At 63.0% G+C, this 16092-nt stretch overlaps 4 protein-coding genes across 4 annotated transcripts; all 4 read right to left on the bottom strand.

The window, feature by feature from the left end:
- Window positions 1-607: 607 nt before the first annotated feature.
- HRG_11176 (PIF1-like helicase domain-containing protein) lies at window positions 608-6106 on the bottom strand (the record flags this gene model as incomplete). The annotated part of the gene is made up of 16 exons (XM_044869646.1): window positions 608-986; window positions 1156-1907; window positions 1972-2262; window positions 2304-2494; window positions 2571-2649; window positions 2715-3030; window positions 3103-3197; window positions 3398-3631; window positions 3684-3975; window positions 4017-4189; window positions 4272-4645; window positions 4735-4758; window positions 4823-4856; window positions 4916-5611; window positions 5661-5747; window positions 5789-6106. The coding sequence occupies 16 exons, from the start codon at window positions 6104-6106 to the stop codon at window positions 608-610; spliced, it is 4335 nt and encodes a 1444-aa protein (XP_044715199.1).
- An 858-nt stretch (window positions 6107-6964) lies between these two features.
- HRG_11175 (uncharacterized protein) lies at window positions 6965-7342 on the bottom strand (the record flags this gene model as incomplete). The annotated part of the gene is made up of 1 exon (XM_044869645.1): window positions 6965-7342. One exon carries the CDS (start codon window positions 7340-7342, stop codon window positions 6965-6967), a length of 378 nt encoding a protein of 125 aa, XP_044715198.1.
- Window positions 7343-8835: 1493 nt separating this feature from the next.
- HRG_11174 (MYND finger domain-containing protein) lies at window positions 8836-9405 on the bottom strand (the record flags this gene model as incomplete). Its single annotated transcript, XM_044869644.1, has 1 exon — window positions 8836-9405. The coding sequence occupies one exon, from the start codon at window positions 9403-9405 to the stop codon at window positions 8836-8838; it is 570 nt and encodes a 189-aa protein (XP_044715197.1).
- Window positions 9406-10261: 856 nt separating this feature from the next.
- HRG_11173 (PIF1-like helicase domain-containing protein) lies at window positions 10262-15754 on the bottom strand (the record flags this gene model as incomplete). Its single annotated transcript, XM_044869643.1, has 12 exons — window positions 10262-10360; window positions 10416-10634; window positions 10716-11632; window positions 11764-11907; window positions 12159-12709; window positions 12780-12877; window positions 13076-13589; window positions 13637-13845; window positions 13928-14012; window positions 14120-14370; window positions 14924-15626; window positions 15684-15754. The coding sequence occupies 12 exons, from the start codon at window positions 15752-15754 to the stop codon at window positions 10262-10264; spliced, it is 3861 nt and encodes a 1286-aa protein (XP_044715196.1).
- Between the last annotated feature and the right edge of the window lie 338 nt (window positions 15755-16092).

The following is a 16092-nucleotide window of genomic DNA, read 5'->3' as shown; positions in this document are numbered from 1 at the left end:
GGAACGAGTGCCTTGAGGAACGAGGAACGAGTGACGAAAGGTTCTTAGGGTTCCTCCCCGGGGAGAAAAAAAATTCGCCATGCCTTGAGGAACGAGGAACGAGTGACGAAAGGTTCTTAGGGTTCCTCCCCGGGGAGAAAAAAAATTCGCCATGCCTTGAGGAACGAGGAACGAGTGCCTTGAGGAACGAGGAACGAGTGACGAAAGGTTCTTAGGGTTCCTCCCCGGGGAGAAAAAAATTTCGCCATCGATTTCCCCCCCGCAAATGCCGCCCTCTGATTCGCTGGCGTTCTCGCTTTTGATTCGTCGGTTGTTCTTTTCTCGCTTTTCATTCGTCGATGTTCTCGCTTTTCATTCGTTAATAAATAAAAATAAATAATGCCCTGCCCCCTTGCTGCCCCTTTTAGTTCCAGCTGCGCAGTTCGCTTCCAACGCCTCCGTAGACCATACGCCGCCGCAGACCACATAGAGGAAGGTGCCCAAGCCGGCCCGGCTTCTAACTCCGCCATAGACCACACGCCTCCACAGACCACCCCTTCGCCCGTCCTCCTGGCCCTTACCTACACTCCTTTTACGTCAGAAGTGTGGAAAATGCAGGGCGCCTGCGTTACCTGCGGAGCCAGTCGGCCGCCTCCTGTGTTGTCTGCCTGCTAAGCTCCTCTAGCCGGGCCTGCGCTGCCGTCATCTCCTCAGGCACCCGGTTCCCCACTAGGTCCCGCTCCCGCACCTCTGATACGAGCATGATGCCGTCGAGCGTCGGGCACCGCGACAGCTGCACGTATAGGCTATACGGGTCGCACGACGACGGCACCGCCCTCCCCTCGACCGTCGTCATCCTCGCCCCCCGCAGCTCCAGCGCCACGCGCTCTAGCGTCCCGCCCTGCACCTTATAGTCGGTGCAGGCGAAGGCCGCGGCGCACGGCAGGCCCCTCCGGCTGACGTCGTTGCGCTGCCATGGCCGCTTCCGCTGCGCTGTGATCTTGACGCTGATGGGCGTTAGCAGGATCGTCCCGGCAGGCATCCCGACGAAGTGGAAGTCCTTGGTCGTCTCCGAGGCCAGCACGATGCCCGCCGGCGGCCGAAGTGCATGATGAGCTCCGCCGAGACGCGGTGGCCGGGAAGGCGCGGTCGGGGATGACGTCCACCGCCGTGTACCCGGCCCCGTTCACAAGCTTCAGCCCCTGGTGCGTGTTCTGGTTCACGACGACCGGCATGCCTGGCACGAAGAGGAAGACGGCCGGCACCGGGGTCGCGCTGTCGTCGCCCTGGCCTAGCATTAGCACCGCCTCCTCTTCCGTCGGCACGCCGTCCCTCCACTTATGCTCGGAGAGGAAGACGCGCGCCGCCGTCCGCCGCCTCTCCCGGAACGCGAGCGCCGCCTCTAGGTTGAGGTTCCAGCGGTTCCGGTTGAGCGGCGTCACCACCGTCAGGCCCGTCTCCCACGGGATCCGCCTGCCCGGCCGGTAGCATCTCGAGTTGAGCAGCTCTAGGTCCGACCGGTCCTGCTCGCCCCGGCGGATCCGCCCGAGCAGCCGCCGCAGCTCCGGGTCGCCGGCGGCCCGCATCTGCTCGTCTAGCATGACGACCGTCGTGAAGCGCCGCCACAGCGCGTGCGCCTTGTCGTGCTGCCGCCGCTGCTCGGCCGCGAACGCCCCGTCCTCGTCCCACGCCACCGCCGCGCTCGGCAGCAGGATCGACCGTTCCTGCACCGGCCGGAACTGGTGGAAGTCGCCGCAGAGGATCACTACCGGGATGCCGCCGAAGTCCCGCGCCGACCCCCGCAGCCGGCAGAGCTGCTCGTTGGCGGCGTGCAGCGTCCGCGCCCCGAGCATGCTGACCTCGTCGATCACCAGCACCTCCTTCTCCTGCCAGTCCATCCGCGACCGGCCGTCGACGAAGCGCTCGCCCTGGCCCGCCAGCCGTACGCCGTCAATGTCCTCGTCGCCCTCCCGCCCGGCCGCCCTGGCCGACCGTAAGGCCGCAGGCCGAGTGCAGCGTGATGCCGTTGATCCGCGCTGCCGCCGTCCCCGACGTCGCCGTAACCAGTACCCGGCTCGATAGGTCCCTCCGGGCGAGCAGCTCGACGAGCGCCTCGATGACGCGCGACTTGCCGGTGCCGCCCTCGCCGCCGATGAATAGGCAGAGCTGGCCACCACCGTCGCCGCCTGCGTCGTCGCCCTGCCGGATTCGGTCGAGTTGCCGGCACACGATTAGGAGGGCGATGGCCTGCTTCTCGTTGAGCGTGAGCTGGCCCGCCAGCTCCTGCCGGCGGCGACGAACGAGCTCGACGGGCCGAGCCGCACGCGCATCCCCGCCGCCGTGCCTGCGTCTGCGTCGCCGTCGGCCGCCGTTACGTCGATGTCGTCCTCGCCGAAGCCCCCCATCACCCCGCGAAGGGCCGCGCCGCGGTCGGCCCCGACGCCCGCCGCCGCCCCGCCGCCCTGGATGCCCTGGATCGCCCGCTCCCGCCCCGCGCCGCGCTCCTCTGCTGCGACTTGATGGCCCGCACCTCTTCTTGCCGCGGCAGTGCCGCCCCGACAGCGCCGAGCCCGGTAGGTTCACCCGCCTGCCTGCCCTCTCGTCCGCCACCACCGTCGCCGCGAGCTCGGCCGCCGACCCGAGCGCCGACTGCTGGAACCGGCAGAGCTGCTGCGTCATCGCTAGCAGCTCTGTTGACTGCGCCGTGACTTGTCCCGCGCTGGCGGCGTCCGGACGACGTCGATGAGCCGGGCCGCGTCGCCCGCCCCGCCGGCGCGGTATGCCTCCTCGCCCCCTTCGGCCGCCCCCCTGCCTTCGTCGTCGGCCTGCGGCGCCGTCATACCGCCCTCCTCGGCCGTGGCGGCCCACTGCTTGGCGTCGCGCTTCGCGTCCTCCGCCGACCGCCGGAGGAGCTGCACGTTGTCTGCGAGCCGCGCGACCCTCGGCGCCAGCGACTCCCGCGCCCGTGCCCAGATGTTGTTAATGTCGCCTGCCTCCTCGCCGAGGAAGGACTCCCACGGCACGAATAGGGCCAGGTGCTGCACCGCCGCCCTAGATGCTGTTAGCCGATGCCCCTAGCTGCTCTGCCTTCCTCTTAGGCGCCCCCCGTCTTATAGTACGCACCTCCGGTGGCACGACTCGTCGTCTTCCTCGCTGAACTCCTTGCTGAGGTATCCGTCGACGCATACAGTCGCCCCGCAACCCGGCCGCCTAAGCGCCTGCACCCAGCCCTTCCCCGACGCCCAGCTCTCCGGGAAGGGTCCCTCCCCCCACCCCGCCATACCGTCGGCGCCGCTGCCGTTTTGCTTTAACCTTACAAGCGATGCGTAGTCATAAAGGCAGAGGCCCGCAGGAGCTCGCCCCGGTGCCGGTAGGCCTCGACGAGAGGGATCCTCAGGCCAGCCTCCTCGACGACGACCGTCTCGTCCGGCGCGTCGCCCGTCGCCTCGGCGCCGCTCGCCCGTCGGAGGTGCCGCCACCGGCGGAAGACGGCCCAGTAGAGCTGGTTTGCGTTTATATACGCCCACGCTGAGCCGCTGCTAAACTCCGCCGGGTACCCTAGGAGGTGCGCGATCACCTCGACCTGCGACAGCGGCCGCTCCGTAAAGACTCGATTCGCCGCCTTAAGCAGGAACGTTCTCGTCTTATTCCCCTACGGGGTCCGCCGCCGTCGCTACCCCTTCGGCCCCGCCCTCCCGGCCGGCGTCGCGGTCGGCGCCACTTCTGTTGCCCTCTCCCGTCGGCTCTAGCACAGGAAGGAACTCGGCCGCGGCGGCCACACGCTTCCACACCGGGTCCTCTACCTTCGTCGCATAGTTAGTAATATAGTAGATTAGGGCCATGGTCTTGCGCTGCGTCGCGATGAACGAGATGTCGTGGTTGTGTCGTAGCCCCACTGCCATCGCCCTGTTCCACCGGTTCACCATGCTATGCGTCCGCCGGATCTCGAGCACCCCGTCCGCCGTCAGCGCCGTCCTCCACCAACCTCCACGGCGCCTTAAACCGGCAGAGGTCCCCTTCCGCGCCCCACGCCGAGCGAGTATTTTACGCAGGTCGCGCTATGCGTATGGATCTGCGTCGCGCCCGCGCAGAAGTTGGCCTCCTCGTCGAAGGTGTCCGTGAAGCGCGCGACGTCGTCGAGCCGCGACGATATGTCCGCCGTGGCCGACCGCTCTGCCTGCATGGCACAGTAACCTTCTGCGTCTAGCTCCTGCGGCCTCGGTTCAGCTTAGGCCCCTCAGCCTGACCCAGATAGGGGGCATCGGGGGGTTGTGTTAAGGCGGCCGCCTTACCTCAGAGAAGACGCTATCTACGTAGCGGACGATGCGCTCCCGGTACGCCGCCTGCTCCTCCGCGTCCGGGCCGGCGAGCGCGTCGCCAATGCCCGCGTTGCCCCTTAGCCAGAGGAGCCCGTGGATGTGGAGGGCGCCTCGCTCGTTGGTCTCTACCGCCCCGTAGTATGCGCCGACGTGGCCGAACACCGACTCCTCCCCGACGTTGACGTAGTGCTCGAAGAAGAGCGTCATCTCCCGGTGGAAGAAGACGGCCGAGCTCATCGGGTCCGATATGGCCAGCCGCGTCCGCTTATACGCGGTCCCTAGGTCACTTAGGAAGGCCTCGGCCTCGTCGGGGTCGCGGCCGCGGTGCGCCGCTAGCCGTAACTTTACTAGGTTCGTAATGTCGTTCGGGTTCAGCGTGAACCAGATAGCCGGCACCCCGTACCTAACGATGAGGATAGTATCTTCTTCCGCATACTAAGGCGGCTCTCCTCGACATTGGCTGCCGGTAGCCGAACACGGAGAGGGACCGGAGGAGCTCTTTACCCCGTCGTCGCTAGTCTTACCTGTGGCCTCGAGCTCGGCCTCGCCGCCTCGAGCCTCTGCGCCGTTAACGACTTTAGTAGGCCCTCGACCCTTGCGAAGTTCTTCCTCGCTACGCCTAGCATGCTGGCCTGGCGGTTCTTAGACCGCACGCCCATGTTAAAGACAAGGAAGGCGAAGATAGGGTGCGTCGCGAACCGGCCGCCGTGACGCCGCAGCACGACGTCGGCCCATGCCTGGAGCTTCATGTTCCGCGTCGACATAAGGCCCTCTGCAACCCGCTCCGCCTGGGCGCCCTGGTTCCCGACGCTAGGCCCGCGCTCTCCCGCGGCGTCCTCGTCGGCGAGCCTCGGCCCGCCTAAGCCAAATGGGAACAGGGTCGGAAAGGCCTTTGCAAAGAAGGAGGCGTCCGCCGAGTCGGCGAAATCCTCGCCGCGTCGCACCTGTATGTACGGCTCGCCGTCGCCGCCGTCGCCCGCCGCCCCTCTGGCCGCCGTCCCTACCCACGTCCTCGGGCTGGCGCGCGCTCCCTCGGGCCCGACCGCGTCGCGGGCGAAGCGAATCTTCTCGGCGTCGGCCACATCTGGCGCCCCATCTAACGGGAACATGCCGGAAGACGTTACCTCATTGATTACATCCCCGTCCTCTTCGGGCCTAGCGCCGTCCCTGTCGTCGTCCTCGCACGTGAGCCCGACGTCGCGGCTCCCCTCGGCGGGGTCCTGGCCCTGCCTTAGCATCGCGAGGACCTCCTCGATCTCGGCCGCGCCTCCGTCGTCCATGGCCCGCTCCGACGGCGGCACCACCTGCGCCGTCTGCGTCCTCTCCCGCGCCGACGGCTCGTTTCGCTCCAGCCGCTCGCACACCACCGGCGGCACCCCGTGCGGCGGCGCCCCAGCTGGCTATCTCCGCCGCGTCGATCTCGACCTCGCCGTAGAGCGGGTTGTTCTCCTGAGCCAGGCCAGCGCCCTCTCGACCGCCGACCGCCTTACCGACAGCAGGCCTGATAGGTCCCGCGGCCCGGGCCTCTCAGCGCCCTGCCACGAGACGTGGATCTCGTCCATGACCCGGACCAGCGGGTGCGGGAGCACCTTGGCAGCCAGGCCCTGCACGTCGTTCGGGAACACCGTGATATGGCCCTTGACGTGCCTCGGGTACCTCACGCTCTGCCTCTGGCCGCCGGGGATGCTATACTTCGTCACGAAGCCGTAGCACGAGTTGAGCGAGATGAGCTTCTCCTCGAGCGGCGTGAGGTCCTTTAGCTCGTCGGGGTACGCGTGCTCGCAGCCGAGCCGCCCATGGAGGTGCATGGCCGGCGACGCCCCCTCACGCCCGGCCCATCGCGCGCACTCTGCGCAGACCGCCACCGGCCTGCCCTCCGGGAAGCAGGCTTGGCACCCGAACGGGGACCGCCCGCCCCCCGCAACACCGCTCCGCGACCACCCTCCCACCCTCCCACGCCATCTCCTCAGCTCCCTTGGCCCGCTTCCGGTAGCATAGCGTGCAGGTCGCGATCGGCAGCGTGCCAGCGTCGTGGAACGCCCGGTAGAACTTCCGCACCGTCCTCACCTGCCTCTCGCGCGGCACCGGCGCACACCACGTCTGCTCGTGAGCCAGCCTCTCGCCCGCCTCGAACTCCTCGTCGAGGTGCCGCAGCGCGCTGGCTAGGTCCTCGGCCTGCAGCTCCCTTGGTCTCGGCACCCTTTCACCGACCCGGGCGCGTTTCCGCTCGGCCTGCCCACTACTAAGATGGCGTTTCCTCTTCTGCTCTTCCCTCGCCTGCCGTCTTATCGCCGATCTACCTGCGTCCGGTTAGCCATCACCGCTACACGCCTTTACCTCGCTCTACGACCGTACCTGCCGAGGCGCTATCTCTGCCGCCAACAAGCAGCCCGGCTGCGGCCGGAGTTGTGGCGGGGATCTCGGCCCTGCTGGCCGGCCGGGACTGGATGGCTCGCGGCGAGTGCTGGCTTCCGATCGAGACTACGGCCGAGCTAGTCCCGCTTGACGGCGGCGAAGGCCGGCGGCCCTCCAAGTCGGTTGTGGCCGAATATCCCGCGGAACGTCCGAACTTCTCGTCGGCGGCGGCGAGGCCCGGCGGCCTCCACCGTCGGCAGAGGCCGGATTTCCCTCGGTGCGCGCTGGCTTTTCCTGAGGCCGAGACGGCGCTAGGCCCGCCTTGCGGCAGCCGGCGCCCTGCCGCCGTCGGTGTCGACAGAGCCTGGATATCCCGCGGCGCGTCCGAACTTCTCGTCGGCGGCGAAGGGCCGGCGGCCCTCCATGTCGGCTGTGGCCGAATGTCCCGCGGAACGTCCGAACTTCTCGTCGGCGGCGGCGAAGGACCGGCGGCCTCTACTGTCGGCAGAGGCCGGATTTCTCTTGGTGCGCGCTGGCTTTTCCCTGAGGCCGAGACGGCGCTGGCCACGCCTTGCGGCAGCCAGTGCCCTGCCGCCCTCGGTGTCGGCGGCAGCCAAGTTGCCGCCGCGCTCGGTGTCGGCCGAGGCTGGATATCCCGCGGCATGACTCGGCCTGCGCTGATCCTCCATCTCCCTAGTCCTGGCGGTCTTCCCGCCTCGCCTCGGAGGCGCCCCTTGACGCCTCTTCTTGCTCTCTCCGAGGGCGCCGCTAGCAAGTGCCGGCGCTGCTGTGGTCGGCTGGAACTCTGGTCCTGTGTACGGCGCTGCGCAGGCTTCTGGCGCCGGGCTTGCCCCGTCCCCCGCTCCGGACTGGTCCCTTCCGTTGGCTGGCTTCATTGCGACACCGGTCTACCAAAGCCCCACGGACGTCTTGTCTTCTCTTTGCACCTGCCCTCTTTGGCCCTGCCTACTTATGGTGCCACTAGGCCCCGGCGTAAATCCTCGTAAGTGGAATAAAAGCGGATAAATCCTTGCCTCGATTATTCGCCCTGCACTTATCTTGCTGACTGGCCCCCTCTTGCGCATATAGGATCCTCTACAAAAGTCTATATATCTTACTCGTAGCTCTCTACTATGTCTATATGCGTGCTGCTGCTCTTTGCATTATACCGGCGCCGCCTTTCTATTAATCCCGCCCGCCATTGCCTGCTGCTATATGCGATAGGCTAGACGGCCTCGGCCGATCCTTATATGTACGTCGCCGCGACGGCTTCTTCTTGCCTATGCTTTGCATGCTACGCTTTTCCTTCTTGTCATCCAGCTCTTATCAGTCAAAGCTTCCGTATGCCCCTAGACACTTGCCCGCTGAAGTTTAAAACCATGTCTTACACGTGTTGCGAATAGGGCTGCCTGCTTCTCCTCGAATATAGCTTCGCGCGTCCTGCTTGTCTTAAAACTCTCAACATCTTACTAGACCGCCTTTTAAAGTTCTCCCTTCTCTTATTGCACTCTCCTCTATACGCATCTTATAACCCTCTTTACAAAGGCTCCTTATATAACCTACCACTAACGCCATGTTGCGTCTTTGTTTAGAATCCTTTGACTTCTCTTACACACCATCGCCACTGGCCCTTCTCTTTACACTAAACTTCCCACCCGGCCCTTGCCGATACGCCCATGAAGAGGGCGCGCTTGCTGCAGCAGCAGAATTCGCCGCCTTCCTCGTCTTCGGACACCGTCAGCTCCGCCGCCCTCCTCCTCTCCCCGCCGGCCGCTTCTTCGTCTCGACCGAGCGGCGTCCCGCCCGTTCCCGCTCCGGCAGCCAAGCCGGGTTCCCTCTTGACTCTATTGTCGCGAGCACCTCCGACCCGCCCGCTCGACCTATCCGCTATCGCATGCAGAAATGAGCTGCCTACTATAAACCTATCGCTCTCTTACGCCTCTTGCCTTTACTAAAATAAACCGTTCTCCCTCTCGAGATGCTATTCCTAACGAAACTTATCGCTGCAAAATTACCATTACTCTACACATTACAACGTTTATCTCTTTTTTTGAAACAACAACTTTAGCTTGCGACCTATTTCTTACGATAGTGCCTGCCTCTATTTGTTCTCCGTGACCTTGTTTGTGTCCTGCGTTATGCCTTGTCCCTTTTACTTTCCTTCCCTCCTCTCCCTAGCTCCCTAGCTTGCCTTTGGCTTGCATCCCTTCTTGTGCACCTTCCAGTCCTCCTTTTGGTGTTGCCTGCTGCAGTACGCGACGGCCTTGCATCGGCTGCACCTCCTCGCCCCCGCCGTCTCTCCGCACACCCGGCAGACCTGCCCCTCTGTGCTCTGCCGATCCTGCCCTTGCATTTGCTTTGCGCCTATGCTTTCGTCCGCCTGCCCCGCCTCTGCCATCGTGTCCTGCATTTCCTGCCTCGCCCTAATTTCGCATCCTTCTTTGCCGCAGAACGACGAGACAACCACGAGGACATATGGCCTCTCTGCGTGTAGAAACGATATCGGGCTCTGTAGAATGTCCTTTGCGAGTCCGCCGCAGCTCTCGCAGCGCGCCCCTGCTGCCTTCCGACACACTGCCTCGTGCTCCTGTAGGATTGGCCTTATCCACTGTAGGAACTGTGCGCTGGCTTCGTTGTTTGGCCTCGCCTGGCCTGCCTGCGTCACGAGCGTCTTCGGGATGCTATGCATATACTTAAGCTCCGTGGCCCCGAATTCGCTCCAGAACTCCACGGAAACGTTGCAAGTGGCCATGCTGTAGTTATTTTCGTAACTGCTTGATCGGTAGCTATAGTACTTGCTTCTGCTCTTCTCTCCTATTTGTGCCTTAGTGCCTCTCTTATACTCTCTTCCTTTCTCTTACCCCGCAACCGTTTATCGCCGCTCTACTTGCCTTCTTGCTTTTTCTGTCTCTTCCCCGCTGCGGGTTGGTGCCCGAATGGCCGATTTCTTTGCCTACCTTCTTGCATGCTTTAGTTCCTAGCGCTACCGCCTGCTTGCGTTCTTTGTCTTGTCTTTGTCTTGTCTTGATTGTCTCTCCAATCTTCAGTCTTCGTTCCTCAAGGCCCTTTGCGCAACCCGTGAGGGGTTGCCTTACCTGTGATCATCACAATACTGAATGAACTCCTTGGTCGTATGCGAGCTGTAGCCATGCCTTGAGTGCCTTGCCTTGAGGAACGAAAGGACTTCTTAGCGCGCGGGGAAAAAAGGCCCCAAACTGCTTCACCCCCACATCCTCCGCCTCTGATTGGCTGATTTATTTCCTCTTTCGGAATAAAAGATCCCGTGTGATTGGTCGCCGACCCTTCCCTCCCTCCCTCGTCATTGGTCGCTGCCGCCTTCTCTTGCCCCTCTCATGCCTTGCCCTGTTTCCCCCCCGTTATATTACTCCTGTTTACCCCCTTGCCAATGCCAATGCCAACCTTTTTCCTTTCGTCCGCCGGTTTTCTTATTGTGTCTAAAACTTGCGTCCTTTTGTCTTTGCCCTTTTCGTTCATGCCTTTCTAGCGGGTTCTTCCTTCAAGTCTAAAAGTCGCCCCTCGTTGATCGCTGCTGCCCAGTGCCCTTGTCTTCTTGCCCGCCGGCGCGCTCCTCCGTCTTCTCCCCCTCGTCACCTCACCCTGACAACTCTCCTTGACTCTTCAGCGTCGCCATCCGACCGACGCAAAGCTTCCTCGACAGTCCTCTCGCTTAGCACCTCCAGCCTGGCCTGCGCGGCGGTCATCTCTTCGGGGACTCGGTTGCCCACCAAGTCTCTCCCGCACCTTGGACACGAGCGTGATGCCGTCTAGCGTTCGACAGCGCGATAGCTGCACATATAAGCTGTACGGGTCGCATTGCGAGGGCACGGCCCTTCCATCGACTTTCGTCGTCCGTGTCCCCCGCAGCTCCAGGGCCACGCGCTCTAGCGTTCTGCCCTGCACCTTGTAGTCCGTGCAGGCGAAGGCTGCTGCGCACGGCAATCCCTTCCGGCTGACGTCGTTCTGCTGCCACGGCCGCTTTCGTTGGCAGTGTATCCTGACGCTCATCGGCGTTAACAAGATCGTGCCCGGCGGCATCCCGACGAAGTGGAGGTCCTTTGTCGTCGCCGATTCCAGTAATATCCCCGCCGGCGGCCCGAAGTGGATCGTCATGTCGGACGAGATTCGATGCCCCGGGGACGCCTTGTCGACAATGACCTCCACCGCCGAGTAGCCGGCGCCGTTCACCAGCTTCAGCCCCTGATGGGTGTTGTGGTTCACGACGACCGGCATCCCGGCCACGAACATGAAGACGGCCGGCACGGGGATCGCGCTATCGTCGCCTTGATTGAGTATCATGATCGCTTCTTCCTCGGTCGGCAGGCCCTCCTTCCACTTGTGCTCGGAGATGAAGATGCGCATCGTCGACCGCTGCTGGACCCGGAACGCCAAGCTTGCCTCCATGTTTAGGTTCCACCGATTCCTGTTCAGCGGCGTCACCACGGTGATGCCAGTCTCCCAAGGGATCCGCCTGCCCTCGCGGTAGCACCTTGAGTTGAGGAGGTCCAGATCCGTGCGGTCCTGCACACCCTGCCGGATCCGCTTCAGTAGCCCCTGCAATTCCGGATCCCCGGCGGCGCGCATTTGCTCGTTCAACATGACGACCGTCGTGAATCTCTTCCACAGCGCGTGCGCTTTGTCGTGCTGGTGCCGCTGCTCGGCCTTGAACGAGTTGTCTACGTCCCACGAGATGGCCGCGCTCGGCGGGACGATCGACCTCTCTTGGACCGGCCGGAACTGCTGAAAGTCTCCGCAGAAGAGGACGATGGGGATCCCCCCGAAATCTTTCTGCGATCCGCGAAGCCGACAGAGTCGCTCGTTTATGGCGTGCAGCGTCCGCGCTCCGAGCATGCTCACCTCGTCGATGACAAGCACGTCCTTCTCCTGCCAGTCCATCCGAGACTGGCCGTGGATGAACCGCTCCGCCCGTTTTGTCAGCCGCACCCCGTCAAGGTCCTTGGCTGTGTTCGCGCCGCCCGCCCTTGGTCTTTAGTGAACCCGCAGGCGGAGTGGATCGTGATGCCGTTGATCTGCGCCGCGGCAGTCCCTGACGTCGCCGTGATCAGCAGACGATTCGAAAGGCTCTTCCCACTGAACAGCTCGACGAGTGCCCCAATGATCCGCGACTTGCCGGTGCCCCCCTCGCCGCCGACGAACTGGCAGAGCTGGCCGGCATCGCCCCCGTCGTTTGTCGCATCAAATCGAGCTGGCGGCATATTATTAGGAAAGCGATCGACTGCCTCTTGTTCAGCGTTAGCCGTGTTGACAACTCCTTGCCCGCCGCGAAGAAGGAGGTCGATGGGCCAAACTGGACGCGCATTCCCGCTTCTGCGTCGCTAGCCGTCTCGTCGGAGTCGGCTGTCGTCATTTCGACGTCGTCCTCCCGAAGCCGGTCATCACCTCCGCAACGCAGCTCGGCGATCGCTTTCCCGGACTGCGATTGTGGTTTGTACGCCTTGGATCATTCTCTCCCTTTCCTCGACGCACTTATCTGCTGCGACTTGATAGCCTTGACCTGATCCTGCGGCGGTAGTGCGGCCCCGGAAAATACCCGCCCTGGCATGCTTATGCACCTCAACCCTTGTTCGGGAATCGCGATGGCCTCGAGCTCGGCCGTTGAGCAGAGCGCCGATTGCTGGAATCGACAGAGCTGCCGCATCATTGCCATGAGCTCCGGCGACTTGGCCGTCACCTGATTCGTGCCCACTGCGCCTCGGACGACGTCGATCAGGCGCGTTGCGTCTCCGATGTTGTTGGACCGATATGTCGCTGCAAATTCTGCGCCCGCCTCGCCTGTCTCGCCCTCCTCGACGTGGGCGACCGTGGAATCGCCATCGCCGGATGAGGCCGCCCATTGCTTGGCGTCGCGCTTTGCGTCTTCGGCTGATCGTCGAAGCAGCTGCACGTTGTCGACGAGACATGATATTCTCGGGGCCAGCGCCTCTCGCGCCCGCTCCCAGATGCCATTGATCTCACCTGTTTCTTCGCACAGAAAGGACTCCCACGGCACAAATAGCGCAAGATGCTGCACGGCTGCCCTTTAAGGGGGAGGTGGGGGAGGTTAGCCACTCTGATGATGCCTGCCGGCAGGGCGGTTGCTATACACACCTCCGGTGGCACGACTCCTCGTCGTCGTTGTGGCCGAAGTCCTTGCTCAGGTAGCCATCGAGGCAGACGGTAGCATGCTTGCCCGGCCGCCTGAGCACCTGGACCCAGCGTCTCCCTGGCGCCCATCCATCCTCGAAGGGCACCTCCCCCCAGGCCGCACAGCTCTCATCCTTACTGGTGCGTTTTAGTCTAACGAGCGATATGTACTCGTATAAGCATAGCCCTCGCAGGAGCTCTCCCCGGTGCTGGTACGCCTCAACGTGGGAGATCCTCAGGCCTGCTTCTTCGACAACGACCGACTCATTCAGAGCATCATCTATGGCCGCCGCGCCATTTGCTCGTCGGAGATACGGCCACCTTCGAAAGACTTCCCAGTACAGCAGAGATGTGTTCAGGTACGCCCAGGCGCTGCTGTTGGTGAACTCGGCCGGATATCCCAGAAGATGAGCAATGACCTCGACCTGAGACAGCGGACGCTCCGTGAACACACGATTCGCCACCCTCATCAAGAACTGTCGCGTCCTGTTCCCCTTGGCGGCGTCATCGCCAACAGCACCTCCACCGTCGTCCTGTCCTCCGTTGGCCGTGCCATCACCCGTTGAGGCGGCCAGGAGATCGGCCGCGGCCGCCACACGCTTCCACACCGGGTCCTCCACCTTCGTCGCGTAGTTCGTGACATAATACATAAGGGCCATGGTCTTGCGCTGCGTCGCAATGAAGGAAATGTCGTGGTTGTGCCGGAGCCCAACAGCGATAGCCTTGTTCCATCGATTGACCATGCTGTGAGTCCTCCGATCTGCAACACCCCGTCTGCCGTGATGGCGGTCTTGTCGACCAACCTCCATGGAGACTTAAACCGGCATAGATTCCCTTTCCGCGCTCCTTTGCCCAAGGAATACTTGACACAGGTCGGGCTATGCGTGTGAACCTGTGTAGCGCCGGCACAGAAGTTGGCCTCCTCGTCAAATGCGGCCGAAAACTGCTCGGTGTTGTCCAGCAGGGAGGAAATATCGGACGTCACAGATCGCTCCGCTTGCACGGCGCAGAACCCTTCCTGATCCAGATCCTATCTTGCACGTCAGCCTGGCCCCGTTTGTCCATTGGACGAGCAATTCAGGTTCTCAGTGACACGTCTTAGCTATTCTTACCTCGGAGAAGACACTATCGACGTATCGTATGATTCGCTCGCGATTCGCCGCCTGATCCTCCCCGTGGATGTCGGCAAGCATCGAGCTGAGATGCGCGTTTCCGTGCAACCAGAGCAAGCCGTGAACATGAAGCGCCCTCGTTCGTTGGTCTCCACAGCGCCATAGTACTTGCCGATGCGCCCGAATACCGACTCTTCTCCGACCTTCACGTAATGATCGAAGAACAGCTTCATCTCCCGGTGGAAGAATACGGCGGCGCTCATCGGATCGGACATGGCCAGCCTTGTCCGCGTGTACGCACTCCCAAGGCCTTCTAGGAACTCCTCGGCCGCGCCGGGATCGCGTGTCCGATATGCCGCCAGTCGCAGCTTCACCGGGTTCGTAATGTCGTTTGGGTTGATGGTGAACCAGATGGCCGGAACGCCGTAGCCAACGATGAGCGACTGGATTTTCCGCCGCATATTGAGCCGAACCTCTCGACATGGGTTGCCGGTGGCCGTACAGCGAGAGGCTCATGAGAAGCTCCTTCACGCCCTCATCGGTCGTCTTGACCGAGCTCTCCAACTCGACCTCGCCGCCGCTAACCTTTGCGCGGTCATCGAGCGGGCAACGCGCTCGACCTTGCCGAAGTCCTTCCTCGCCACACTCAGCATGCTGACGCGGCGGTTCCTCGACCGCACCCCATGTTGAAGACGAGAAATGCAAATATGTGGTGCAACGCAAACCGGCCACCATGGCGCCGGAGCACGATGTCGGCCCAAATCCGGAGGTTCAAGCTTCGGGAGGATACGATGTCTCCGCAGCCGCCCCTGCCTCAACAGCTCTACCGGTGCCTCGCAAGTTGGTAAGGGCCTTCCCGCCTCGGCTATGGCCTCTTCGGCCAGCCTTGGTCCCCAACGCCAAATGGGAACAGGGTCGGGAACGTTCTGGCGAAGAAGGACGTCTCAAAGGAGTCGGCAAACTCATCCCCCCGCGAGACTCGAATGTATGGCTCACTGCCATCGTCGCCACGCCCTCGAGCCCCCCCCACCGAGGATCCGACCCACGTTCCGGGCCCGCGCGGCCGTCGTCGGCACCTGCGCCAACAGCGTCACAGGCAAACCGCAGCTTCTCGACATCCGCCACGTCTGGCGGTCCGTCCAGCCCAAACATGCCGGAAGACGTCACCTCGTTGATTGGTCGAACGTTCTGATCGGGGCTAGCACCAACTCCATCACGACCCGCGCCTTCTTCGTTGGGCCCGTGCCCTTCAGCCTCGCCTCCCGTTTCCTGCCTTTGCGTGAGCAGAGCGAAGAGTTCCTCGATCTCCACCGACCCCTCGTCGTCCATGGCGCGCTCCGTGGGCGGCACAACGTGCGCCGTCCGCGTTTTCTCCCATGCGGACGGCTCGTTCCGCTCCATGCGATCATACACCAAGGCCGGCACCCCGTCTATCGGGTCTCCCCAACTCTCCATCTCCGCCACGTCGATCTCGATCTCGGCGTAGTGGGGGTTGTTCCTCTTCAGCCAAACAAGAGCCCTCTCGACGACCCGCCTCCTCACCGACAAGAGACTCGACAGGTCGCTCGGTGCCGGCTTCTCCACGCCCTGCCACGAAACGTGGATCTCGTCCAGTGCTTGCAAAAGGGGGTGCGGGAGCACCTTGGTCGCCAGCTCCTGCACGTTGTTGGGAAACACTGTGATGTGGCCCTTGACGTGCCTCGGATACCTCACGGCCTGCCTCTGCCCGCCCGGAATGCTATATCTCGTGACAAACCCATAGCAGGAGTTGAGCGAGACGAGCTTCTCTTCGACCAGCGTGAGTCCCTTGAGCTCGTCAGGGAACATGTGCTCACAGCCAAGGCGAGTGTGAAGATGGACCGCCGGCGACAGACTACCGCGCGCCAGGCATCGGGCACACTCCGCACACACCGACACGGGCTCGCCTTCGGGAAAGCAGCTCCGGCATGAAAATGGTGAGCGGCCGCCCTCTGGCACGCAGCTTGACAGCCATTGATCCCATCTGATCTCCCTCAGCTCTTTTCTCGTACGCTTGCGGTAGCACATCATGCAGGTCCTGGAACGCCTGATAAAAATCCCGCACCGTCGACACCTTCCTGTCGTGCGGTATTGGCGTACACCACGTCTGATCGTTAGACAGCCTCTCCTTCATGGCGAAGTCTTCC

Source organism: Hirsutella rhossiliensis, assembly GCF_020360975.1.
Source record: "Hirsutella rhossiliensis strain HR02 chromosome Unknown scaffold00019, whole genome shotgun sequence".
Taxonomy (NCBI): domain Eukaryota; kingdom Fungi; phylum Ascomycota; class Sordariomycetes; order Hypocreales; family Ophiocordycipitaceae; genus Hirsutella; species Hirsutella rhossiliensis.
Note: the sequence above shows the minus strand (reverse complement) of the source record. Positions and strands in the feature narration are given on the sequence as shown.